This window comes from Sander lucioperca, chromosome 18, assembly GCF_008315115.2.
Source record: "Sander lucioperca isolate FBNREF2018 chromosome 18, SLUC_FBN_1.2, whole genome shotgun sequence".
NCBI lineage: Eukaryota > Metazoa > Chordata > Actinopteri > Perciformes > Percidae > Sander > Sander lucioperca.
The window spans coordinates 30,449,353-30,476,334 of record NC_050190.1 but is presented as its reverse complement, the minus strand read 5'-3'; the positions used below and the strand labels follow the sequence as shown (position 1 = coordinate 30,476,334).

The following is a 26,982-nucleotide window of genomic DNA, read 5'->3' as shown; positions in this document are numbered from 1 at the left end:
TGTTGTTGTTGTTGTTGTTGTTGTTGTTGTCTTACAAAGACAAGTGCCGCATGGCTGTTATGAATGACTGTGAAAATGGAGTTGTCCCTGGGATTTAAACTCAATTTTAAAAATGGTTTTGTCTTCATTATGACCCTACTTGTGTTATTATTACTTTGCTTTGAATAATGCAACATCTGTCGTATAGTCAGCATATATGTCCCCTTTTCTAAACATTCAATATACAAAAGTTTTACTTCTACAGAAATAAAAACAAAACCCAGGTTAAGTTTTTCATTATCATTATGTATTTATATGTAGCTTTCAGATTGGCTCGACCTTGTGATCGGATCCCAATAGGAAGACAAGGGAGACAAGACACCCATCTCCTCGGCAATAATATATGTGCTGTTCCACACATCCTTGCATGAGAACTGAACTGGAGGGTGACAAAATATTCATTTAACTATTTTACAAGATGTAATGTAATTTAAATGTAATACATCTAAATGTTATCTTCAACGAAAGTCAAACATGTCATGCATATGAAATGAGCTATACATTTTTAGATGCTTTTGTATTGGTTTCGCTCATGTTTGTGGTTACTTTTGGCTTTTTTTGATACTAATTTATCAATAGTAGCCTAATACTTCCACTGTAGTGTTGACTACTACTGCTAACTACATTCCACCGATGTAGCAACGTGGTTGATTGGTTTAGAAAAGATTCCTTTCATCGCTGTATCCAATCAGCATCATTGTTTTATCTAGTTGGTGGTATGTTGTCTCCTCCCCCTGTCTGGAGTTGGAAATGACAGTCTGGGAGGAGGAGGAGAAGAGAGGTTTGCGTTGCCGTGACCGATAAACGAGCAACACGTCTGTCAGAGTGAAACTATAAATTAGAAAAATAGAACCCGAACTACGACTGGTTGGATGAAAATTAACTCTTAATTACGAGTTCCCTCTTGGATTAAGCAGCTAAAGGAGTACGCGGACGGCTCAGAAACAGAGTGAGTATTCCAGTGTTTTCTGTCTGGACTGAAGCGGCTTTGTTATCAACAGGTGCTGCAGGAAGCAGAAAGCTAGCTAGTTAGCTGCTAACATTAGCCTGATAACGTTAAGTAAAATTAACCCACACTTGCTAAATAAAGTCAGTTTTTGTTATAATAGCTAGTCGCTAAACTGATGCAAAATGTTTGTACCAACTGAAGAAACTTTGTTTCTACTGAAAAGGAAGCTAATTAGCCCTTAGCTCAGCTAACGTTACTTCTGGGTTACTTTGATAGTGGAACTGGCTACCCAAAACAGTAATTTCCCCTTAGCTAGCTGTCACACCGCCCTGTCAAATACAGAGAGAAACTCTAGCTAACTTATAGTGTAAAATTACACGTTGACATAATGTAACTGTCTATAATTACAACAGAGGACAGTGTTTAAAAAGCTGTATTTTGCGTTTTGTAACGTTACATTTTTCAACACGTAGCGTTGGCTAATGTTAAGTTACATTAACGTTAAGTTTAACGTTAGTCCTTTCACGTATGGTCCTAATAAAGTTACAATGCTACCGTTAGGATTCTAGTTTTGTTAATGACAACTAACGTAGTTTCTCCCTACTATATAATGTTGTTGTCAACACTACCAGATACTGAACTCCACTCACATTAAAAATTAAAGGTAGTTTGTGGTTATCGGAACATTAGTTTTCCTTTGTAGTTTTCCCACAAACTTGGCATGTGAAATGTGTGATTGGTAGATTTGCATATTTGATCTTGCATTGAATTCCAGGTGGTGGCATACAATTCATCTTCGTCTTTGTCTTTCCGCATTGTAGACATTGAGAATTGACTGAAACCCGGGCTTGTCACATGTCAAACCTGTCCAGCACGCTGCGGTTGCAATGGATTTTTTTTTTTTGGTGAAAGTGAGACATTTTGACAGACAGTTTGGATCTATATATTTAAAGATGTTGGTTCAAAGTACATACTGTGGAAAAGAGTGAGCATTTGCGTGTGTATTGGTTTTTTATGAGTGTTTGTGTGTTGCTTCTGAATGAGTGGTATCTGTGTGGAGTTTAACCTAAAAGGGTTGGGTTTTTGTTATGTTGCATTGTGGCATACGTATTAGTTGATATGTTACTGACAAGTTTGGACTTGAGCCTAACTTAATGAGCGAAATGAAAAAAATACTGAAGTATAGAAGGAGTTCCAGTTTGTGTGTGTTCACTTTGCTTTTATCAGCGGCTTAGAAGCCTTTTTCATGTATCATATTTCACAAGTTTATACAATGAAAAATAATATTTCATGAAGTATGGGGTGTTACAAAATGATGAATAGGTTTTTCTAGGATAGGAGTAGGTTTTTGTTACGTGGTAGGAATACTGAGCTAGCCAACTGAAGGTACCTTTCAGTTACAGTCGGTCTGCCTAGTGTCTGAGCTGCAGGTGCATGTGGTTCATCGCCTACAGTTGTATAGAACAGTAAGTGAACAGCATGGTGCACCAAAACTCCAAACTGACCTTTTAGATAGTCTCTACCGCAGGTATGAGGTCACATCGCTATGGTGATAGGGTCAAAGCTGACTTTAACCGACACTCACGTACACATACACACTGTGAGCTAGTGAAGCAGAGAGGTGAGGACAGGCACAATGGGCCACAGGCCAGCGAAATACAGAAGTCCTCTGTTCTCTGGAATGCTCTCGATCACTCTTTCATTCTCACTCTGGTTCTCTGACCTGATTGGGACCCAAATTTAGGCTGCTACCAAATCAAAATGTGTCACCAAATCAGGGTTAGACTTACACTGGGGCTAGGGCTGCATCATTATGGGAAAAAAAAATCATGATTGCAATTATTTTGGTCAATATTGAAATCATGACTATTTAACACAATTAGTCATTGAGTTTTGGAAAGATGTTACATTTATTGAACTTAAAAAAAAAAACAGTGAAACAAATCAACAGTGGAAATTTCCCTTAATACCTTTCCCATATTGAATTCCCCTTCAGAACACAAGACAGAATAAGAGTTTACTTGCGAAACGTAATGTGCAACAAAAAAAAGCGCTTTTCTCGATTACGTTGTCTTTATGATCGATAGGAGCCAAAATCGAAATCGCGATCAGAATTCGATTGATCGCACAGCCCTAACTGGGTCTGATATCGTCACCTGGCCAGTGTCGTCCTCTGCCTGAGATAAAGGGTTCCTCCCTGGCCGTGGCTAGTCAGTGCTTAATTCTAGTGTGCTGTTTTGGGCATTTGTTAGCAGTTTTGGGCAGTCAGTCAGTGAAACGTGCCTCAGTCAGCCAAAACAATGGGTTGGGTAGTCGTTCAAGTCATCTTACTACTTTGCGTATCACTAATTGTAAAAATGAAATGCTGTTTCTGAGGATATTCCACCATTCAAAAAATGTACATGAGTTTAACATTAACAATGAGTTAGTTTAACAGTTTTTAACATCAGTCGGCATATTTAAATATAAATATTGTTATTTTAAATATACCGACTGATGGTCATACTGCCAGATTAGAGCAGGCATTTACCTAGGGCTGCAACTAGCCTAACAATTATTTTCATTATCTTTTAATCTGTTGATTATTTCCCCGATTAGTCAATAAGTTGTTTGGTCTATAAAATGTCAGAAAATGGTAAAAAAAAAAGAAAGAAAAGAAAATGTTGGTCAGTGTTTTCCAAAGCCAAAGACAATGTCCTCAAATGTCTTGTTTTGTCCACAGCTCAAAGATGTTCAGTTTACTGTCGTGAAGGTGAAAAGAAACCAGAAAATATTCACATTCAAGAAGCTGGATTTAGAGACATTTTAGTTTTTTTAGGACATTGACGAAAGCTTATTGAAATCGTATCATAATTTGTCATATCTTCTAATTTAGTGCATCATAATAGGGGTGGGCGCTATGGCCAAAAATGTCACGATCTGTTTAAATCGGAGGGTCTAAATTGCGATCTTTTTTCTCAATTTTGAAATGCCCTGTACACTAAAGCCAGACATGAAGTAGCCTATGAATTTCTCCATTTCTACCATGAAAACACAGTACAGCATTAATACATAGGTTTCAAAATGGTGATTTAAAACTTGAGTTTAATTTGAAGTTGTAAAGAGAAGCCAAAAGATAACGTACTCCAAAAAGAATGCGTTTCAAGTTAGCGAGTAGTTCACGGCCGGGCCTGTTTGTTACCGGTAGGCTACGGACGACATTATCTTTACTTCACCGGTCTCTCCCGCGCTCCTCTTCGTGTGGAGAAGCCCCGCACTCGGTGAAACACGAGCTTTCAAACAACCAGTAACCAATAACGGTAGGGCTGACCCGAAAGCTATAAGGTTCGAACGTTGCCAGGGTAAGCACGTCCAAATCAATATTTGAATGCTTCCTTGTTGTTGTTTGATTGTTTTGGGGTCAGTTTGTTTGTTGGTTTGTTACCTCAGCAGGGGTTACGGGAAAACTACTGGCCCGATTGTCATGAAACTTGGAGGAAGGGTGTAACATGGGCCAACCCATTAAAATTTGGAGCGGTTCCGAATCATTGGGCTGATGATACAATAAATATTTGTCACGGGCTTTAATAACTTAATAATTTAATAACGTAAATTTACATCATAAATTAAAATAATTTAATAGAAAGCCAAAGAGTATCTGCAAAAACGCCAGAAACTGAGAGAAACAGCTTTTTGTGTTTTTCTTACACCAAGCATAAGCATCAAATTATATTCAACAACAAAGGGTATAATTAGATAGATCAAAGTGAGGTGAATATTAAACATTTTGTTTTTTGACATTCAGGCAAAATTTGGTAGTATTATAGGCTATACTGCGCTTTGCCGTTGCATTAGTGCTTATACTTACATGGCCATACAATAACATATTGCAGTAAGTGTAGCAAGTGATCATAATCACTCCGTTTTTATATTAATTGAGGAGGCACTTAATACATTTTCATGTATTTATACTCCGTCATTTATAAAAATGTATGTCTGTATTCCCCTCTCTCTCCCTCGTTTTGGCTGTTTTTCTCTTTGTCTGGTACAGGGTGGTACAGCCCTTTTTAAGTGTGTGTGTGCGTGTGTGCGTGCGCGCGTGTGTGTGTACAGTGTTGAACACAAGATAAGAGGCAGCTCTGCTTCTACTCCTGCTCCCGATGACACTCCGCTTTACTCACTCTTTGTGTCAAATTATGTTGGTTGGTTTTTAAGGGCCCTTTCACACCTAAAAGTCTGGACCAAGGTTCATGTTTTTCTTACATTGTATTACATTTGATCCGGTTAGTCGTGGTTTCAAACTGCGGTTATGCAAGCGTAGCCTGGTCCTACCAGACTCTGGTACATTTCATGTGTACAGAGAATCTGGCCACTCTCCATTGACAAGTGTTAACTTCCTTGAAGGTGGGTACTCTGTTGAAGTTTAAAACTATTGGATCTGCCCAGAGACACTCTGGATCTGCCATAACCAATCGCTAACGTTTGGTCGTGACGTATGTCATGCGCATGTGCAACAAGAGGGGAGACCGACAACAACTATCGGCTTATATTTAGCATTAGCATCGCTAGCGTTAGCCTTAGCCAACTCCTTCACCACTAACGGAGCGAGCTGGAAAATCTAACTTTTCCCAAACCCCGTGGGGAGGAGGGCCACAACATCATGGCCACCAACACAACTCAGCAAAGATTGTTCTTGCTCAGGCTTTAACTTGTGGATATTCAGCAGCGTTGCCACAACGGACCGAATGGCTTCGCTCGCATCTTTCTAGTGCACGTCCTCAACGTCATCGTTCTGAGCCACTCCCTCTGTTCGCTGATTGGACCTACAAAAAATATTTGACCGGAGAAAACCCAAGAATATACCGCAAACCCAGACGGAGTACTGAAGGGAAATGAAAATTGAGCGTAAGTAAGTAGGAGGGCGGAGCCAGGCTAATGCAAGCTCACCAAAGAACTAAACATGGCATAACTACGTCCTGTCGTTGTCAACAGTCCCGCCCACAGCGGGTTCCAGAAGTAAAAAATACAATGCTATTTCTCCATTGACAATTGGAGTATAAGCCATAAATCGTAACCGTCGATGGTAGACTTAAAACCAGCATGCCGACATGACAGGTTCATGGGGCACCAACCTTGTTTTGAGATAAATGTCTTTTATTCGCAATGTCTTGGATAAGTACTTCATTACCCACAATCCTGAACAATCCCACAATCCCACAGTGATGCCTCTGATTGGTGGAACTCATGCTGGTGAGGAGGGGGAGCTGTCGGTTCCTGATCTGCACGATCCGTCATGCGCAAGTGCAAGATGATAATCCTGTTTTACGAGGATTTACGAAACTGCACAAATCACGATCTGTTCCATGCTTCTGCTGTTAGCCTCCACCGGGATGCAAACGTTAGTTTAGCTAACAGCTAATTCAACTAACCGCTAGCTGACAGCTTGATTCAGTCTAAAATAACGTTAACTCAAACTGAACACTGGGAAAAGCAGGCTACAGCTGACGTAACAGCTGTTATATATTTTAACGGTTATTTTCAGGTTTTATTTTGAGGTTCTTTTAAAGTTATTACATGCTGTCTCAGCTAGCGGTTAGCTGTTAGCTAAACTAACGTTAGCTTCCTTTATTCAGTGGTGCGCGGTGGTTTATGGGATGAGTAGTTCCTTCGCTCGATAATGAAAATATGTATACAGTCTTGTACCTTTTGACTTTTTTGGGATTTTTTAACTCGAAATGATATGTTGTATGCTTATGAGTCACGTCACGTCTGGTTAGCCTAAAGCATGGTCTAAAACTCTTTTTAGACCAACGCAAGTTTTGTTGCGTTGTTGAGAAGCAAGACACAGGAACGTTACTTGCGTTTTGAGAAGCCACAGCATATATTCAGAGACGGACTGAAACCTATTATTTACTACCACGTAACAATTAAACTGCTAATGTATTCTCTGCTCTGATTGCCGACAGCTGTCTGCTCTGAACACAATTACCGTCACTCACAAGCACTGAGCTATTCCTTAAAGGAGCTTCCCCGGTCTTATAACACAACGATAGCCTGCCAGAACTTCTTGTATTTGGTCCGATAGTCCAAACCACCAAAAAAATGCTTTCACACTACATACATTGTACAGATTAAGCCTGATTTCAACCCAACGTTGTCCATGACTAATTTCAGAATCAGGCCAAGTTTCTGACAGAACCATTGTCGTTTAACGTGCAGTTTGATCAACAATCTGGCTGTCAGACATTCAGTTACATTTCTGGCAGATCAGACATGTTTGTTGGTTGTCTACCTTTTTAGCAGTTGCATCGTCAGATTTTGCACTGCTGTCAAAAGATCTGTTATTAACTGCAATAAGCTTGTATTAATATGGTGTAGTATTTTACACGTTGGGGCTATAACTGTAGTCTTTACTTTGACTTTGCTGTAACAAAAAAGGTTGAACTTCCCTGCAGTATAGACCATATTGTTTGCACCTTCCACCCTGCATCTTCATGTTTTCCTTTTTTTCTTGCTTTCTGCCCATCTGCATGTGATGGTTGGCTGGTGTTAATTTCCCGCGCACACACACACACACACACACACACACACACACACACACACTTATACATGCACACCAGGGGGTAAGCTGTGGCAGCAGATGGTGTTGTGTGTATGAGGGATCGTCATGTTGGGTTGTAGCTTAGCAGTGTGCAGTCCAGCAGGTCCTGTTGAACTAGTCACTGGCCTGGTCTGAGGGACGAGATCCAGTAAGAAATGGCTGCAAGTCTTCTTCAGAAATAATATAGGCTTTTCCAGCTAAACTGGGTGTCAAACCAAACCCTGCCTCATCCTTTCTCCCGCATCTCCAGCACATTCAGCCAGAAACAATGATCTTCAGAAGAACGCTTTCAGTCACAATGTATGGATCACTACTCAAAGTAGGTCATGGATCTGTTTCTGCTAGCTTTCCACATCAGTAGAGCAATAGTATTTTAATGAGCCCGTCTCGGAGTAGGAGAAAATACATGTATTCAGTTCAGGCACCTCCTGGATAAGTCAGAGTTAGCTAAATCAACATTCTGGCTCACCAGCAAAGGGTTAATGAACTACAAAACTACTGAGAATTATTTTTAAACGCCAACTTTATCAATACACGTCTTACAAAAGGCATTCAACTTATTACCTCTGCCAAGGAGGTTATGTTTTTGGCTTGGTTTGTCTGTTTGTTTGTTTGTCTGTCAGCAGGATTACGGAAAAACTTCTGGCAATGTTTAAAGCATTTACATATTTGACTTTTTGACAGAATAATGGGAAGGATGTGTTGTCAGGAGAAAGGCAGCTCGCTCAGCTAATAGCTAACCCAAACCTAATACAAGCAGAAGGGCCTTGTAACCGAGCTGCAGTCATTCAGGCAGCCGTGGATGTGTTAAAAAAAGAATCGCAGGTTAAAGGTTCAGTGTCCTTTTTAGTTTTTTCTTTTTTTTTTTTTTTTTTTTTTTTTTATAGTCTCATAACATTTTAGTCTTTCATTTGACATCCCCTCACATACAAATCCTGATAGCCCAGGTTGTCCTGAAATGATGTGTGTACCTTGATTGCAGGGCTTTCCCTGGGTTTTTAGATCAATGTATGTCAAACGCTGAATTGCCTACTGGTGACTTCATTGCGCAATTATTTGCATAAAGCTTAGTGGTTGTCGGTCGCAGTGAGGGAGAGACAACTAAAGCAAAACTTGGAGGAGTGGCTTGTCACTAAAATGAGAGGTGCTGGTCCACACTGGAACTTGGTTTGGGTCTTGAGGAGTTGTGGGATTTAATCACTGACAAACTATACACACTGTACGTTCACCTGTGTAACACTAAGTTTGCTGATCTGGAAGGGAGTCGAAGTCCTGGATCAGCAAACTTTCTGTTAACCCTAACCCTTTCCCCCTGCTGCTGAAAAAAATCCCTAGAGGAAATCCGCTGGGAACCAAGAGATGAACATATTAATAAACTTTGAAAAAGAACGAGGGCTTTCCATGGTGTAGCATTGTTAATTGATAATGCACAGATATCTTAGAGAAACTGCATGTTCACCAAATGAGAAGTGAATGGAGTGAGTTTCATTACTAATAAAAGGCCAATATTCCAGCCTTTTTAGTGAAAGCAATATAGAGGTTAAAGTAGTTAATGAATGAATTTCCGGAGGATTGTTCAGTGATTTCATTGCTGTCTCCTGGTGGGATAGACATATTTGTCTGCCTGACCTGAGGCATCCAGAGAAAGCTTTAGCACTGAAAAACCAGGAGGTGGGCAAGCTTGTTGCTGATATTTGTTACTATTCATAATGAAAATAATGACAAATAAGTTTAACATTATGTTATTTTGTATGTCATACCAAATGTCGAAACCCTTGTTCATTTTTTCCACCGACGTCCTAAGGGCCTTATACACTGTGTGATAACACCAATCTACGCTGTTGCGTATGTATTAAATATGAATAAATAAAATGTTTTATTTAATTCAAGTAGCCTACTTGTACATAATTATTTTCTAGGGTTTCAAATTTATAAAGATTTTACATTTTCTACTCATACTTCTGTTGGAATGGGCATGAAGTTGGCATTGAATTTAATTTGAAATGGTATTAAAAAGGTCTTAAAAAGCCTTGACATACCAAAATGTCGAAACCCTTGTTATTTTTTTCCACTGATGACAGTCCTAAGGGCCTAATACACTGTGATAACACCAATCTTTCAGGTTCATTACAAGACATGCTGTCTGGGTTGTGTTTGATAAAACCATGGTTGCAGTACAAATTAGATAAAGGGCATTTCCGGTTGTGCAATAAACTTCTGGTGATTCACAGCTCTATGGCGTAACCTTAATATAAACAAATATGCATGCAATTCAAATGAATTCAAAAACAACAATTGCAAGAATTTCACTGCAGATTGTCTTTGGCGTAGCAAAGTTCTTAATCGGTCATCAGCATTTAATTTGGATTTCACCACGTGTCCCAACAATTGCTAACGTTCACCTGGGGGACAGCCCAAAATATAATATAGTAGTAGTAGTAAATACAAGTAGTGTTGCTCTGCTCCTGTTGACTCTGGGTTTGTGCCGATGGGGTCCAACCTTTCAAGGCTTCACGATGACCCGTGCAAAAACATACTGAGAATGCAAGCGTAGTGTGTTTTGATCACTCAGACACACGGGACACACTCCCTTCCCCCATCAGTGGAATTTTGTTCCCAGGGCTGCCTGGCATTCATCATTGCTCCATGATGGAAACTCGTGTGTGTGTGTGTGTGTGTGTGTGTGTGTGTGTGTGTGTGTGTGTGTGTGTGTGTGTGTGTGTGTGTGTGTGTGTGTGTGTGTGTGTGTGTGTGTGTGTGTGTGTGTGTGTGTGTGTGTGTGTGTGTGTGTGTGTGTGTGTGTGTGTGTGTGTGTGTGTGTGTGTGTGTGTGTGTGTGTGTCCTGCTGGTAAGAGATAGCATATCAACATGCTGTTGTTATTGTGGCACTGAAAGATAAGCCATCCATCCATCTCACCTGTTTGTTTTATCTCACTCTCTCTCCATTCAACACTAGAACCGCCAGAGCCAACCTCATTGGCCGTTGATATTTCAAACACTGCTTTGTTTCCCTCCTGCCCTGACTTTTCTTTAAATACCTTTTCTGCACATTCCTATATTGTCATTAGGATAGAAAAACATTTAGAAAAGTTTTAGTGTTGTTTTTCACCCCCTTTAGCCGCCAGAAGCAGATGAATTGACCCATTTGCATAATGGCCGTACAGCGCATTGAGACAATGAATGGAACATAGAAACTAATTTGCAGCCAATATTCACTCACGTTCACTTATATTCACACTAATGTATTTAGGCCCACAGTATTCATCGTTTAAATAACAGAATTGAAAGCAATACTCACACTTTCTGTCTGACTCTAAAAGTTGTGTCCCGACACTGGAGTCCGATGTGTGCTCTTTATGCTTTAATAATATCAGAAATATTATTTATATAACTCATTTGAACAAAACACTAACTTAAAAATTGTAATATTTGTACGTATGTATTTGTTTGTTGGTGTGGACGTCCACGATCAGATGGCAGGTTGTGTGTAGACTGTTAAACTGAACGACATACGGGAGAGATAAATATAAATGCCGAGGGGACTTATTGTCGTTCGACAAAATGTGATAATGCAGTAAATTGCACCGCGATTATATTTATTTTAGTTTACTTGCAAAAATAAAACTCAACGCATCATCAGATGGGACCAAACTGGTTGTTTTTTCATGAAAAACGATTTATTTGCGGGTGTTCACAATAATCTCCGCTACTTTTGTGAGTACTGAACTGAACAACTATCCTAAGACTATTACTGTATCGGGTGGCAGAATGAAAATAATATTTTTTTCCAGAAGTAGATGGCACAATTTAAAAATAGCACATTTTACACAGCTAAGAGTATACCAGTTTTGTGTGAGTTCATGCTGTTAGATAGTTTACCTGGCTGTGTATAATATGCTGCTATAAGGAATAACGCAGTGCTATACAGATGGAGAGGGGTGATGCATTAATGGCCCATCAGCCAAATAAAAGGCCACAGACTCTTGTGCGTGGGTCTGGCAGTTATAGTACCACTAAAGTGGTGGTGCTAGCGTTAATCATTTTACCTTGCTTGCCCTGTTTTGTCCCTCCCTCTGTTTTCTCATCCATCCACTCTTCCCTCCCACCACCTTCTGTGTGGGTGTGGGGGTGTGGGTGGGGCAGGGAAACCACCCGGCTGCTGACAAAGCCGTTGTCATGGTTATGTGTTAAGAGCGGGACGGGAGGGGGGGGGGTTGTTATGATGACGTTTTCGTCTCTGAACTACTTAAGGTGCAGTAGGTAAGACTTATAAAACTAACTTTCTGTCATATTTGCTGAAACTGACCCTATGTCTGAGTAGAACTACATAAAGCAGGTCATTTAAAAGGGGGGAGGGACTGAGAAGTCGTCGATGTTCAAATATTTTGGCTAAGTCCTGGATCTTCACAATCCTACCTACAGCACCTTTAAGAGAGAAAGATAGAAAATGACTTAGATGGAGAGAAAGTGATGTCATGAATGTGTAGTGATGTTAAACTGGTCTGTTAGTCAGTGTCCCAATTAATCATTTAATCACCCTAACACAGCCGGTTATACTCCATGGTTACTGTCAGTCAGTAAACCAGTTGCCCATTTAGTAGGTCAGTTTGTGAACCAGCAGTCATCCAGTCAGTTTACAAACCAGTAAGTAAACTAGTGAGGACACTCTGTAAAACAATCACTCGCTAAACAACTGTTAGATGTTATCCAGAGTAAACTTAACCAGTTAGTAAGTTGATGCAGCAGTTAACTAGTAAAGTAATTAACCAGTACATCATCAGTCAGTCAACCAGTAAGTTGTGTGTTTTGCTTGTAGCATTGGTGTCGAGCATGACGTGTTTGTAGTGGTACAGTGAACACTCATTCATCCTGTGTTTGACCACTCGTAACCAGACTGTTGGCCACAGGTAAATAGAAAATCACCCCTCAAGAGACCTGGGTCTGATGATATGGGTGTAAGAAGGACACACCCGCTTATTTTGTTGCTGTCTTCTAATCCGTGTTGTTGGAGGAATGTTGGGATGCAGTCGCCAACTAGATTAATGACATAATGTCTTGCTTTTTCCACAGGTGAAGATATCATGGCCGCCCTGTTTACTGAGCTGCCCTCCTAGACTTGCCTGATATATAGACATACATACCTTAACACCCCTGCAATCCACACAAACACACCCACTTTTGACTCTCGGAGTGTGTGCGGGATGACAACCTCCCATCTGAACGGCCATGTTGCTGGGGAGGGAGGAGGAGGAGGAGGAGGAGATGAAGAGCTAAGGGGAGGACCGCAGCACCGGGAAATGGCTGTCGACTGTCCCGGAGAGCTGGGAAGTCGGACGCTACCGCTCCGACGTTCTGCGCAGCTGGAGAGGATACGACAGCACCAGGTATGTACACACACACACACACACACACACACACACACACACACACACACAACCTTTTTACTTGTGCTTATTTTACTCAACAGTAAAGTTGCGACAAAAAACATGCAAGTGAAATTTATTCATAAAGCGTTTTAAGAACTACCAAGGCTGCTAACATTGCTTTCAAATAGTAAGCAAAAGCAAAGTAAGCAAAAGTAGAACGGAAACCGACAAAAAGAGTGCAAATAAAAGACCAGTGTACTATGTCACAGTCACTACACAGTGCCAGCATAGTCTGCATATCTTTGCACTAGCTGACTTCACAAGAGCTTATAGCAGTCATGGAATGTAACCAAGTACAGGAGCATATTTGTGCCCCCCAGCCTTTTAGATGCTAATTTCTTTAGAATACCAATTATACTAAATTAATCTACTAACTCCGGGGCCTTGTTGATGAGGCTAAGTAAGTAACTGAGCAAAGTAATCTTGGTTATAGATTGGCAGATAATTCAATGTAAGAATTAGCTTTTGCAAAGGAGTTAAGCCTTATGATGTAAACAGTGCCTCAAACTAGATAACTGGATGATGGAAGACATCAACTAAGAATGAGCGCCTTGAAAAAAAAAAACCTCATATCACTTAGAAAATCTAAGTTTGGAGTTTTTGTTTCTGTCCATTCATAAATTCAATTTTTATTTCTGTCTATGATGCATTTATTTGTTTGTACAGGAGGATCTTCGCCGTCGTAGAGAGGAGGAGGGTCGGCAGTTGGACCTGAACACCTCGCTCAGACTCAGGAAGCTTTCGCAGCATCCCCACATCGGCATCGACAACCCCACATTCCTGCAAGACTCCTACACATCAGAGCAGCCAGCACTCGGCAACCAGCACACACACGCACTGCTGGGTAAAACACACACACACACACACACACACACACACACACACACACACACACACACACACACACACACACAAAGGAGAGTAGAATTGCAGATCATTGATGTAGTGAAGCTCTGATAGGAAAGAACAAAGAGGTGAGAGGGAGGTTAAAAAATAAGTAAATAATAATAAAAGCTGTCTGGGCAGGAAGGAATGTAAGGAGGACATGTCTGCCATTAGGGAGGGAATTGCTCAAGGAAGGAGAGGAGGACATGAGTGGCTCTTGAGGGCGACTTAATTAAAACTTTGTTAGGGGTGGTAATGTTGACACACACACCGTCACACAAACAGGAAGACACGATGTCGAACTAAAGCCTTGACTAAGAAATTAGATGCAGTCTCTCTCACACGCATTAATCTTAGGCCAGGACAAGCAGGCTCTCTTCTGCCATCATCTGATAATAAGCATCGATCGATTATCGCCCTGGCCAGTTATCAATTGCGATATTCAGCATTTCTATTATTGAAATTGTTCTTTTTTTAAATCCGATTACCAATAAAGTAATTCATTAATAGATGCGCTACTTTGGCTCTGATGCAGCCGCCTCCGTCTGTCTGCAGTTACCACTCTGTAGTCTCACTCAATGTCCCGCCCACAGCACTACCCGATTGGTTACACTTCACGAGTAACAGCCTGTCAACACCGCTCAAGGATAGTGTGCCTCTGACGGTCAAAGCTGCCCCTCTGAGCGAGCAGAGTTTTGTTTTGAACGCAAGACAACAGATACAACTGATGTTGCAATAAACATTACAGTCCTCTACGCTGATATTGCAAAAACACAAAGTTTTGACCAGATTATCATAGTTTATAAAAGTGCTGCGCAGTGACAATACAGACATTTCACACACCTGACTGTACAACACAAACCTACCGATGCACATTCAAACAACGCTAGTCCCCTTTATGAGTCAGCCGTCACTCTGTTTGTCACCGTTAGTCAAGACTTCAGTCTGCAGTGTAGTTCATATACATATATTTTTACTGCAAATGTACATCGGTTGCAACTGTCGGTTCAGCCCTGAAAAAACATATTGCTCGATCCCTATCTGATAGTAAAGTAAATCTCTTTTGTCAAGCCCTTTTACCGTCTTTTCTTATGTGAAGGTTGATATGTAATAGTCAAAGGTTATTAATATGAGTGCACGTGTTTTTTTTGCAGAGTTGGAGGAGTTGCTGCTGTCACTGAAGCAGGTCCGAGGCTGCCTGTCGGACCAGCAGAGTCAGAATGACATAGAGCTGGTTCTTGCACTACTAAACAAGGTAACATACAAGGAAGTAGATGGAGAGAGCTTCGAATCCATGTGTTGTTGTCAATGTGATCCAAAATTGGGGAGAAATAAACATCGGCGACAAAGATTAAAGGTTTCCGTGAGGTTAGCAGGTAGCCACATGTAGCATTGGAATGACTGTAATGGAGTATAGCGCCACTTCCTACCGTGAAAAATCAAACCAACCAAAAACACGTTCCAGCAGGAATGTGATCTGACATTGGGCTGACATGAACGACAACTGCAACCAAGATTACACGTTTCCCTGATGTTAGCATGTAGCTACGCGTAGCAGTGTATGTGATGTAAACACTCCAGTAACCTGCCTGGAGCAGAAGACCATATAAAGAAATCCGGCACGAGTTGACGAACGCTTGAGCCGCTAGTAGAAAACACTGTCGGAAATGTTCACAACGGTCTGAAGTTTGAGGTTTTTGCTCTCCGGGATTACTTTTACATACGTTTACAGCATTATTTAAAGCTTTGACTACATTAAGTATGAACATCAGATATTGTATCATTATATACATGAAAGAAAATAATAGAGCTGTTTATTGGCAAGGACCTCACTATTTGATTTCGATACTATTCAATATTGATTCAATACTTCACATGAAATCAATATTCATACATGTAGGTGACGTAAATACCCAGAAAATTCATAAGAGTACCATCTGATATTTGTGATATAATATAATGTGCATTTGTGATTATGCTTTTGGAAAAATTGAACCCAGAAGTGGAGCCTCTGTACAATGCTAGATGACGCTAGGGTGACTCCCACAGGAGCAGAACGTGACAACAAGCGAAAATGAAATCTGCTGTTATTCTACACTTGGAAAAAACAATGTTGAAAACAACTATCCAGGCATTTCCCTGGGTTTTTAGAGCACTTAGAGAACCATAATTATTTTTAAACTCAGTCTGTTGTGTCCAGAACAGATGTATCTATTGCATTTTCAGTTTTAGTTTGATTAGCAGTGAGGTGGGCAAAATGTCTTTGTTCAGTCATGTTTGGCTAGTTCTTAACGCTCACCCTAACTGCCCTGTTCTTCTGTGTTTTCCAAAAGAACTGTAAATGATCAAAACTAGTTTTTTTTTCCTCCTGAGAAAGCCCTAGTGGACACCAGCATTGTGAAAACGGCAAAAGCTTTCATGAAACACTTGTTTCATCTGTCAGTGATATAGTAACACAAGTAGGAACATTTCACATTGTATTTCACTTCTAAACAATGTAAATACAGGTAATATAGGTATAGTGATGTGAAAGGGGACATACAGTCATGTGAAAAAATTAGGACACCCATGCTAAAGTTGAATAAAAAAAAAACATTTTTTGGAAATTGATCTTAATGCCTTAATTAAAAAGATGAGAAAAGATCCAATCTTTAAGGACACCAATTTTCTTTGTGAATGAATAATGTATCGTAAATAAATAAATGTTCTTCCTTAAAATACAGGGGGCATAAGTAAGTACACCCCTATGTTAAATTCCCATAGAGGCAGGCAGATTTTTATTTTTAAAGGCCAGTTATTTCATGGATCCAGGATACTATGCATCCTGATAAAGTTCCTTTGGCCTTTTGGAACCCTTCACCATACCCCCACATCATCACATACCCTTCACCATACCTAGAGATTGACATGGGGTACTTTCCATAAAATCATCTCTCAATGCAAATCAAACCAGCTATTAGGCTAACTGAAATAAAACCATGCCAATCTCTAGGTATGGTGAAGGGTATGTGATGATGTGGGGCTATTTTAATTCCAAAGGCCAAGGGAACTTTATCAGGATGCATAGTATCCTGGATCCATGAAATAACTGGCCTTTAAAAATAAAAGTCTGCCTGCCTCTATGGGAATTTAACATAGGGGTGTACTTACTTATGCCCCCTGTATTTTAAGGAAGAACATTTATTTATTTACGATACATTATTCATTCACAAAGAAAATTGGTGTCCTTAAAGATTGGATTTTTCCTCATTTTTTTAATTAAGGCATTAAGATCAATTTCCTAAAGATGATGAATGATTTTTTTATTCCTCTTTTTAGTCAACTTTAGCATGGGTGTCCTAATTTGTTCACATGACTGTATATAGGCTACTTAATGTGTGAGCTCCAGTTGAGTGGAACGACAGAACATGCTGATTTTTTTTTTTTTTTTTTTTTTTTTCTCTCCTTTCAGTCTGACTTCCAATCAGCGCTGAAGATCCATAATGCAGTGGCCACCAGCATGCACAGACCCTCTCCTCCATACCCACACACACAACAGGCACTTCAGCTGGCCATGGAGGTATATTCAAATTTCTTTTATTTTAAAATGTTCAATTGTCATTACACACACACACACACACACACACAGTGACAGTCCAGGTCAGCGAGTGTGTAATGTAATAACGAGGTTGGAGACAGAGCAGCTCTGTTCAGCATCAATTAGAGCTGAAACACGGGTGCTTACACTATGTGCATGCACACACACAGACACATTCCTGTCAGCCAACTCTTTTATTTTGTAATCATATTTCTAAACAACAGCCTGTTTAATTAATGATACCAATGACCGCTTCAGCTCAAATTTGTGTTCATTCATCAGAAACAGACCGCTAAAGCTGTTGGACTGACAAAAAATGTTTTGCAAAGTAGAGAATCTAACTCTGTAAAGTTAGATTTTTTTATGGGCGACTACCAGAATACATCAGTGGCCTGTACTACGAAGCAGGATTAGGGTTTAAGCGAGGTAACTTCATGTTTAACCCTGGGTTTTCTGTGTTACGATGCCGTTTTACTTATGCTGCACACCTTTGCATATTAAAGCACTACTATATTATATATAATATTAAAGAACTACTGACCAATCAATCAATTATCTTGGTATACATATATATGAGAGATATAGATTGTCATCAAAGGCACACTATCAATGTTTGCATCTCCACCTTTGGCTTAAAAAAAAAAAGTCACAGTGGGCAGAGCGATTTAAGGCACTCAAAATACCTTAACCATAGTTCTCGTCTTCTCACTTAGCTTTAGATCATATTTGGCCAGTTGCAGATTGAAACTATTTTAAATCCTTCCCCATTTTGAAATTGGGCACAACTTTCACAGATTTTCTTCTTTATTTTCACACACATTATGACATGGCAATATTAGTAAATAGCAGAAGATACATCATTTAGAGCAGAGGTGGTTCCTGCCACACTTTAACAAGCCTTTGCTGCATCTTACCTATCAAATACATTGATATTCCAACCTGTTGTTTCCTCATAGTTGTCATTTTAAAACTCCTTTCTTCTTCCTTGTTTAGTTGTCTCTCCATGAAATTTAGTTTTCAATTTGTGTTCTGCAGCTCTTCAGGAGAGTTCAGATCTTGTTTGTAACCCCCTCACATGATCAGATCCTCTTGTTACTGTTACTGACATTGATCACAGACCAAAAGCCCAGACCAGGTTACTCTCTCGATTGTGAATAGAGAATAAAGTAACCTACGGTTATAATATATTATTGCAGTGGTAATATTTCTCGTGATTCTCGTCAATGATGTTTTATGTTGCCGTGGTTCCAGGCCAGGAATCTCATCCAGTCAAGTCAGAACAAAGAGGGACTCGAACTCCACAGCCTGCTGTCAGACACACACATTCAGGTAGGCACACACACACACACACACACACACACACACACACACACACACACACACACACACACACACACACACACACACACACACACAGAGCTTTATTAACAAATAAACAAAAGAATCCTGTAGTGACTGTCATTGCTCTAATCCTGTAGCTAAATTGTGTGTGTGTGTGTGTGTGTGTGTGTGTGTGTGTGTGTGTGTGTGTTGCAGTCATTGCTCCTGGCCCATGACAGCATAGCAGAGATGGAAATGCAGCCTGAGCCGCTGCCCGCCCAAGGAGAAACAATGACCCAGTGGGGAGGAGAGACTGTCAAGATGGTTCGCATAGAGAAAGCCCAAGACATACCACTGGTAAGACTTAACACTCACTCAAAATCAACGAAAAGGCAGTTATATGGAGAGCTGACATCCTAACACATTTCAATTTTAGCTTTCGTTCCACTGTAATTGCTCAGTGTAATTACCGAAAGAGGGACGGCTGGGGTCTTTTTGTGTAGAGATTGTATTTTTTTCCCCACTGCCTGTTTGGGTTTCCTCCCACAGTCAGGTGAAGATTGGGGGCTCTAAATTACTTGTACTGCACTGTCTAATTTTAAAAACATAGTGTCATTCATCGTCACTTCGCCTGCATAGTCGCTTGGGGGTCTCGCTGTGCTCCTTATGTAAAAATAGAGGCAGACAACGCTCCGCGAATAAACACCAGGCGATTAATGTGTGGTAACCAAGGGGATTCTGTGCACTACTGTATTACAAATAGTGGCAATCCTGGTCTTTCCTAACAACAGACTTGTCATTGTTGATAGCTAAAGTGAGCTAAATTAGCATAGTCGTAATTCACACTGTACGTAACGTTACCCGATACATCCAGTCTTGTGCCTACTCTCTTCCTAGCAAAAGCCCTACTGTTTATGTGTTTATGTTATTTATTTTAGGAAACTCACAAAGAGCAAGTTTCTGGTCATTGATTTTGCTCGCACAGGAAAAAGTTAAACACAATTCAACTCTTGCGGCGGGCGGGCGTGTGACGAGCACGGCCGCGACAGTTTCACGGGATTGCACTCGCTTGTCGCTCTGGCTGTCAGATTGCCCGTGCCCCCCCTACCTGCCTGCTTGCCTCTCTTCGTATGTACAAAGGTTCAGTCCTTGCAGCAGCGGATGCAGGTTCAATTCTGACTCGCGGTCCCTTTGCTGCATGTCATTCCCTCTCTCTCCTCTCAGCTGTCCTATGTAATAACGCCTAAATTACTAGGTGTGTCAATCGCTCCCTGTCTGAAAAGACCTTTAAGTGTGACAAGTAATTGCGATATGGATTACAGAGGTCATATTCCCCCAAGCCCTATCAACAACTATGGCTCCCTGTAAGGCTTTGCAGCTTTAGCACCTCAGTTGCTAAGACTCATGGGATATTGGAAATGTCAGCAGAAGTTGAACTGAAGATAACACAGACAAATACATTTGTTCTGAAAAACATTTTAAGCTTTCCTTCAGGATAAGTGCACTAGTTCATACTGTGTCTGTGATTATCTTCAGTCAAGTACCAGCTTTTTCTTTCCTGGGGCCAATATACTGTAAATAATGTGCCGTATGTAACACAGGTTTGCAGTCATCATATCCATGTTTGTCCAGCATTCCACTGCATTTCTGTGTGTTTTCTGTAGGGGGCAACTGTTCGGAATGAAATGGAAAGTGTAGTGATCAGTCGTATTGTTCGAGGCGGAGCAGCTGAACGGAGTGGACTTTTATCAGAAGGAGATGAAATACTGGAGATAAATGGCATAGAGATCCGAGGAAAAGATGTCAACCAAGTCTTTGATATTCTTGTAAGTATACATTTTTTTGTTATCCCTTTTATGTATGTTAAGATGATTATATGTAGGATAATCTCCTTTGAAGCTGATAAATAACAAATGCTTTTCTCTTTCTCTCTCTTTGTGTGTGTGTGTGTGTGTGTCAGGCGGACATGCACGGCCTCCTGACCTTTGTGCTTATTCCCAGCACTCAGAGCAGACCTCCTCCTGTCAAGGAGTCCGTGGTGAGTGCTGAGCCGGGGAACATTTGAGGGGCTCTAAAAACAGACAAACCCTAAAAAACAAAATATACATTACATGCATACAAATTCTAATTAATGTCAGACAATTTTCTAATCAGTTATGATCTACAAACATCCAATGACATCAGCCTGCATTTACATATGATGATGTTTTTCCTGTTGGAAATGTAAACTCAGTCTTCTTTCTCTTCAGATCCATGTGAAAGCACATTTTGACTATGACCCATCAGATGACCCCTACGTGCCGTGCAGAGAGCTGGGCTTGTCTTTCCAGAAAGGAGATATTCTCCACATTATCAGCCAGTCAGACCCCAACTGGTGGCAGGCTTACAGGGACGGAGATGAGGATAACCAGCCACTAGCAGGACTGGTACCAGGTACTTCCCTCCGTCTGTCCATTCGTTTTTTTTCTCTTTTTTTGTTAGAGCAATTGAAGACTGCTCAGTCAAACTCTTGCGGGGAAATGCACAAGATGGTTGGCTGTGGCACTCGACTGCATCAACTTGTGTCTCTCTCTTAGTTGCGTGATATGATGATGATATGATATGCTTGTTTTCTCTCATATTCTCATTTCTTCCACAGGGAAGAGTTTCCAGCAGCAGAGAGAAGCCATGAAACAGACCATAGAAGAAGACAAGGAGCCGGAGAAGTCTGGTCCGTTGCTCTACTCTCTACACTATAACCTGATGACTGTGAATAACCAGTTTAAGGTTCTAGTTTGATTATAGCGCAGTGTACATTGTTTATAGTATAAACTTGGGCTAGATTTGTCATGCTAATTTAGAATAACTGAGTAAAAAATATATATGTTCCTGTATAGTAAATGCAATAAGCCTTGTAGCTCAAAAGTGTGTTTTAAGTTGTATGCTTGTTTACAGGGAAGCTGTGGTGTGCAAAGAAGAACAAGAGGAAGAGAAAGAAGCTGCTGTACAACACTCACAGGAATGATGGTATGACGCTCTGTCTTTCTGTGACTCTCACCAACATTTCATCAAATGCAACTGGGGCACAACTTTCATGTGCATATAAACGGCTAGCACTTGTAGTCAAGCATCTGCATGAAAGTGTAGACATGGATGACCAACTGAAGAAACTTAACTAAACTCAATTAGGCCGATTCTAATGGACAAAATAGTCCTTATTTTAGTATCATCATTGGAAAGTTGCTATATGATCAAATGCACCTTAGTGTAAAGGAAATAATAAACATTAAATGCTCCAGTATAGAGATCAGTTGGACACCTGAGTGTACGTAACAGGAAGTGTTTGCTGTGCTTACATAAGACCGTGACCTGAATAAAATATTACCATTCACAGAGTCTAAATATAGTACTGTTTTTCTAAGCAAATAAGATAAAACTAGTCCTCTTTGTTATCCTCTAGCCTGTCTTCTAACAGTTTTTTTTTTTTTTTTTTCTTCCTTTCCATTTGCCCAGATATTGATAACGAGGAGATTCTCACCTATGAGGAGATGGCACTGTACCACCAGCCGGCTAATAGGAAGCGGCCGATTGCACTGATTGGTCCAACCAGCTGTGGGCAGGTAGAGCTTCGACAGAGACTTCTCAACAGTCAACCAGAACGGTTCGCTGGAGCTGTACCCTGTAAGCCTTTCTCTCTCACACACTCACACACACACACACACACACACACACACACACACACACACACACACACACAGGGGCGTTGGACTGGGGGGAAAAAGCCCTCATGTGAGGAGGGCCCAAAAAGATGCTAGAATGAATAGCTGTGGATGCGGGGAGGGGCCCATAGAAAATGCCTTTCTACAGGGCCCAGAATTTTGTGCTACGCCCCTGAACACACACACACACACACACACACACACACTGTACACATGATTTTTATGTGTTTGTGGATATACTAACCTGTGTGTGTGTGTGTGTGTGTGTGTGTGTGTGTGTGTGTGTGTGTGTGTGTGTGTGTGTGTGTGTGTGTGTGTGTGTGATAGACACCACACGGAGCCGTCGAGATGGCGAGCTGAGTGGTCGAGATTACCACTTTGTGTCTCGTCAGACCTTTGAGGCAGAACTGGCAGCAGGTAAGGTTTTATGTTAGTGAATACTCTGACATACAGACGGCTCAAATGTGTTGGTACTGTACCTTACAGCTCGTTGAAATAATGCTTCATTCCTCCTGAAAGGTGACATTAAAAGCTATTTTGTCATGCATACTTGCTGGCCTTTCATATGTCATAGAACAAAGCAGAGAAGCAAAGAAACTACTAAAAGAGATGAATTATTGCTTATTCTACAAAGATATTCTAAAAGGGCACAGACAAATTTGTTGGTACTCCTTAGAAAACCTAAATTAATAATTGATTTAGAGTGATATGTAATTATTAATTTAACTTATAAGTTTCTTTAATTAGTATCACACACGTCTCTAATAGTGTAATCAGTAATTCAGCCTATTTAAATTGAGAAGAGTAGTCTACACTACTTTTTAAAGCAAAGGAGAGAGGTGTCTGAAGAGATGGGAAAGAAAATAATATACAAGCATGGTAAAGGTAAAGGCTAGATGAGCATCTCCAAACAGCTTGATCCTCCTGTGACAACAGTTGCAAATATTATTAAGAGTTTAAGGTCCATGGAACTGTAGCCAACCTACTCCATCACACCACTTGTCAGTGACATAACTTTGTCAAAATAATACATAGATGTCTTGGATCTGGCACTTGTCCTAGTGTGATGAACTTATACCATTACTACACTTGGCCCAAATGTGGCAAATGCAATTTCCCCCCCCTGTGTTTTTCCCTAGGAAAGCTGATCGAGTCTGGTGATTTTGAGAAGAACCTGTACGGGACAAGTACAGACTCAGTGAGACAGGTCATCAACACTGGAAAAATCTGTGTGCTCTGTCTGCACACACAGGTATGTACACACACATTGACTCAGCGGGGTGGTACAGTGAGTGGAGAGAGTATCTTTCCACTACAGATAACAGGTTAAAGGGTAACTTTGTTTTTATTAACATAGATCCTATTTTCCCAAGTTTTTTGTGTCCAAGTGACAGATGGGAACAACAATCTTTGAAATTGGTCCAGTATTAAGCAAGACTGGGTTGGCAGTGCGAGACAAGCTACAATGTAATGTTAATGGGCAATTGTGCACCTTCAATTTACATCCACTAAAAGTGCTTGTTTTTGCCACTGACACGCTCAGATTATTATTTTAAGTGTCTGACAACATTATTGAAAGGATCCCTACAGAGGTAGACCTTTTTGTTTTCAAAGTAATATCCTTTTTGTTTACCATGAAACAGCCCCAAAATTGCTATCCCCAAACCCACCAGACTCCATTTTAAAACAGTAATTTTATCATTTTAAAATACACATTATTCAAATCGACAGAAACAAGACTAATCACAACCCGTCTTGGTTCTTCTTTCCACTGTTCCAACAATCACCACTCTGGTTTGGTTGAAATACACCCTTAATTCACCCATTTACATGTGAAAACATGTTTGCTCTATACATGATGAAAGTATTGTTTATTTAAATGGAGTCTGGTAAGTTTGGTGATTTCGGGCTGTTTCTGGTTACACAGAAAGGATCTTACTTTTTAAAGGTCTATCTCTGTAGGGATCCTTTCCATATTGGAGTCAGACAATTAGAATTATAATCTTATCTGTCTGTGGCAAAATCCGCACTTTTAGTGAATGAAAATGCAATGCGTGTTAGATATGATTACATTGCAGCCTGGTTCGCAGCGGCCGGTTATAGCGTTCTCGCTCAATACTGAAATAATTTCAAAGATTATTGTTCACATAAGTCGATTAGACACCAATGCGTGGAAAAATATGGTCCAGATAAAAATAAAAATAAAAGGTTTGTGTTGCATCCTTACGTGTGTGTGTGTCTGTGTGTACATGTGTACAGGCTTTAAAGGTGCTGAGGAGTTCGGACTTAAAGCCTTACATCATCTTCATAGCTCCGCCCTCCCAGGAAAGACTCCGAGCCCTGTTGACTAAAGACAACAAAAACCCCAAGGTTCCTGTCTCATTTTCTTCACTCTGTCAAAGATTAACATCACTGGTGTTTACATCTCTGGTTGTCTCAATAATATATGTTTGTGTGTGTGTGTGTGTGTGTGTGTGTGTGTGTGTGTGTGTGTTGTGGACAGCCCGAGGAGCTGCGGGACATCATTGAGAAAGCGCGGGAGATGGAGCAGAGCTGCGGTCACCTGTTTGACGCCGTCATCGTCAACCTGGACCAGGACAAAGCCTACAACGAGCTGCTACGACTCATCAACAAACTGGACACTGAACCCCAGTGGGTGCCCTGCTCCTGGCTGCGCTGAAAACACACACATTTACACACCAGTCATAGAGTGACAATGGCATACACATTTATAGAGATTCAACAAACTAGAAGCTGAAATGCTGTGTGAGAGTTGCGATCGAGTAGTGGGGCCTCTGTTAAGAGAAAACTAATCTGAGATTTTGAGAGTTGCAATGTTATGAGATAAAGTTGTAATTTTATGAGAAAATATTACAACATAAAGTTGTCATTTTACAATAAAAAGTCCTAATATTTTCATGTGAATTCATAATGTTATGAAAACAAAGCCATAACATTACAAGATAGTGTAATTTTATGAGGAAAAGGAAATGACAGACAAGTCATAATATTACCAAATAACGGTGGAATTTTACAATAAACATTACTACAAATTTGGGAATAAGGTTGTGATTTCACTAGAAGAAAGTCATAATATTCCAGGGAAAAGGCGGTTATATTTTACTTTTCTTACTATTTCTTGCAATTCCAGCTTTATTCTCATAACATTATGACATTTTTTCTGGAATCTCAGAATGAGTTTTTCTTAACATTGACCCTAATGCTCCGTTGTGCTGCAGAGAGTAGACACTAATCAGCATTTTCTAACAATGTGGTGACCTGTTAATGGTAAAATACATGCAATTTCAACTTTTTGTGTCTTGACTGTGTGATCTTGGTTGGTGCCTAACCGGTCCATAATGTTTTTGTATTCAACAATGACATTTATACAACACTAATCTCTTTTTCCTATCATCACAATTCTTAGTGAGACCAAAATATGGACCTGGAAAATATATATATATTTTTTATTTTAGTTTTATTTTAAGAGTTCTTTCTCGGACATGTGGGGCCTCATTCACGATGCATCCTTTGCCTTTATCCTGTGATCATTTCAACCATTCTGATTAACAGTATTTAAATTATGACAAATTATTTTTAACTTTTTGCTGTGCTGGGGAATCCGTGTAAAAATTAGATTTTCTATTCAACCTCGTTAGTTATGTATTAAATCACTCAGCCTTGATGTTGGTCCTGATCACAAATGTGTAGAAATGTAGAAAAACCGGCAGCTGATTGGGCGAACGCGTCACATGGGTCTGGCTGCTCCCGGATTTTGGATTTTTCAACCGGCCATTACTGGCGACTCATTCAGAATACGATCTCATATTGTACTAAAATAGTTCACGAAACATGTTTTAAGCGAGAAATAGGCCGTGCAGTTGCTGAATCTGTCTTCATTTCAGATCGACAAAGGTCAGTTTAAAAGATTTTCGTCAGATTTTGAGAGGCTTAGTCACGGTAATTCCGCTTGCCATTTCCGGGTGACTCCCGACTGCCCTGTCTCCAACTGAGCATGTCAGGTCGGCCCAAATGAAGGCCGACAGCTCCTCCAACGGACGACGGCACGGAACACACCGACCAGACTCGAGTCACTGACCTCCCCAGACTGTCCAACGGCCGATTAGCGGCCCGGTGTGTAACTGCCATAACCCTGACTTACTGGTTCTGGCTGGCTCGCCTGATGACATGCACACTATTGCAATAAACACTAAAATAAAGGGCACAGCACTTGATATTTCCTGTCTGACGCTTTTATTTTCTGCCTGTTTTTTTTTCTGACTGACCTATGACAGACTATCTTGTCAGATGACTCTTTCTGTCCTGTCTGATCACATTTGAGTAGAAATGACGTCTGAGCCCTGAGGGGGGAGCAAGTAAAGAAAACGTGAAAGTTGTAGTTTTTAGTCGTGTTCCTGATCGGCACATGATGCTGAATTTATTATATATTTTTTGTGTGTGTGTGTGTGTGTGTGTGTGTGTGTGTGTGTGTGTGTGTGTGTGTGTGT

General features: G+C 40.5%; 1 protein-coding gene and 1 long non-coding RNA gene across 2 annotated transcripts in view; one reads left to right on the top strand and one right to left on the bottom strand.

Moving 5' to 3' along the window:
* Positions 1-26,982, bottom strand: part of LOC118493757 — a 103,832-nt gene that overhangs the window by 66,828 nt on the left and 10,022 nt on the right. The gene's annotated exons all lie outside the window — the stretch shown is intronic.
* Positions 753-25,783, top strand: mpp5a (membrane protein, palmitoylated 5a (MAGUK p55 subfamily member 5)). The gene is made up of 17 exons (XM_031321386.2): positions 753-988; positions 12,639-12,952; positions 13,661-13,838; positions 15,034-15,134; positions 17,331-17,438; positions 18,708-18,785; positions 18,993-19,133; positions 20,441-20,602; positions 20,737-20,814; positions 21,026-21,209; positions 21,415-21,486; positions 21,711-21,782; positions 22,269-22,436; positions 22,802-22,891; positions 23,614-23,726; positions 24,734-24,844; positions 24,978-25,783. Exons 2-17 carry the CDS (start codon positions 12,770-12,772, stop codon positions 25,152-25,154), a joined length of 2,016 nt encoding a protein of 671 aa, XP_031177246.1. The 5' UTR covers positions 753-988; positions 12,639-12,769; the 3' UTR covers positions 25,155-25,783.

Bases quoted from the DNA above. Each gene is read 5' to 3' on its own strand.
- mpp5a (XM_031321386.2), top strand. From the start codon at position 12,770: ATGACAACCTCCCATCTGAACGGCCATGTTGCTGGGGAGGGAGGAGGA. The intron at 19,134-20,440 runs GTAAGACTTAAC...TGTTTTCTGTAG, and splicing joins AAGCCCAAGACATACCACTG to GGGGCAACTGTTCGGAATGA. The intron at 22,437-22,801 runs GTAAGCCTTTCT...TGTGTGTGATAG, and splicing joins GTTCGCTGGAGCTGTACCCT to ACACCACACGGAGCCGTCGA.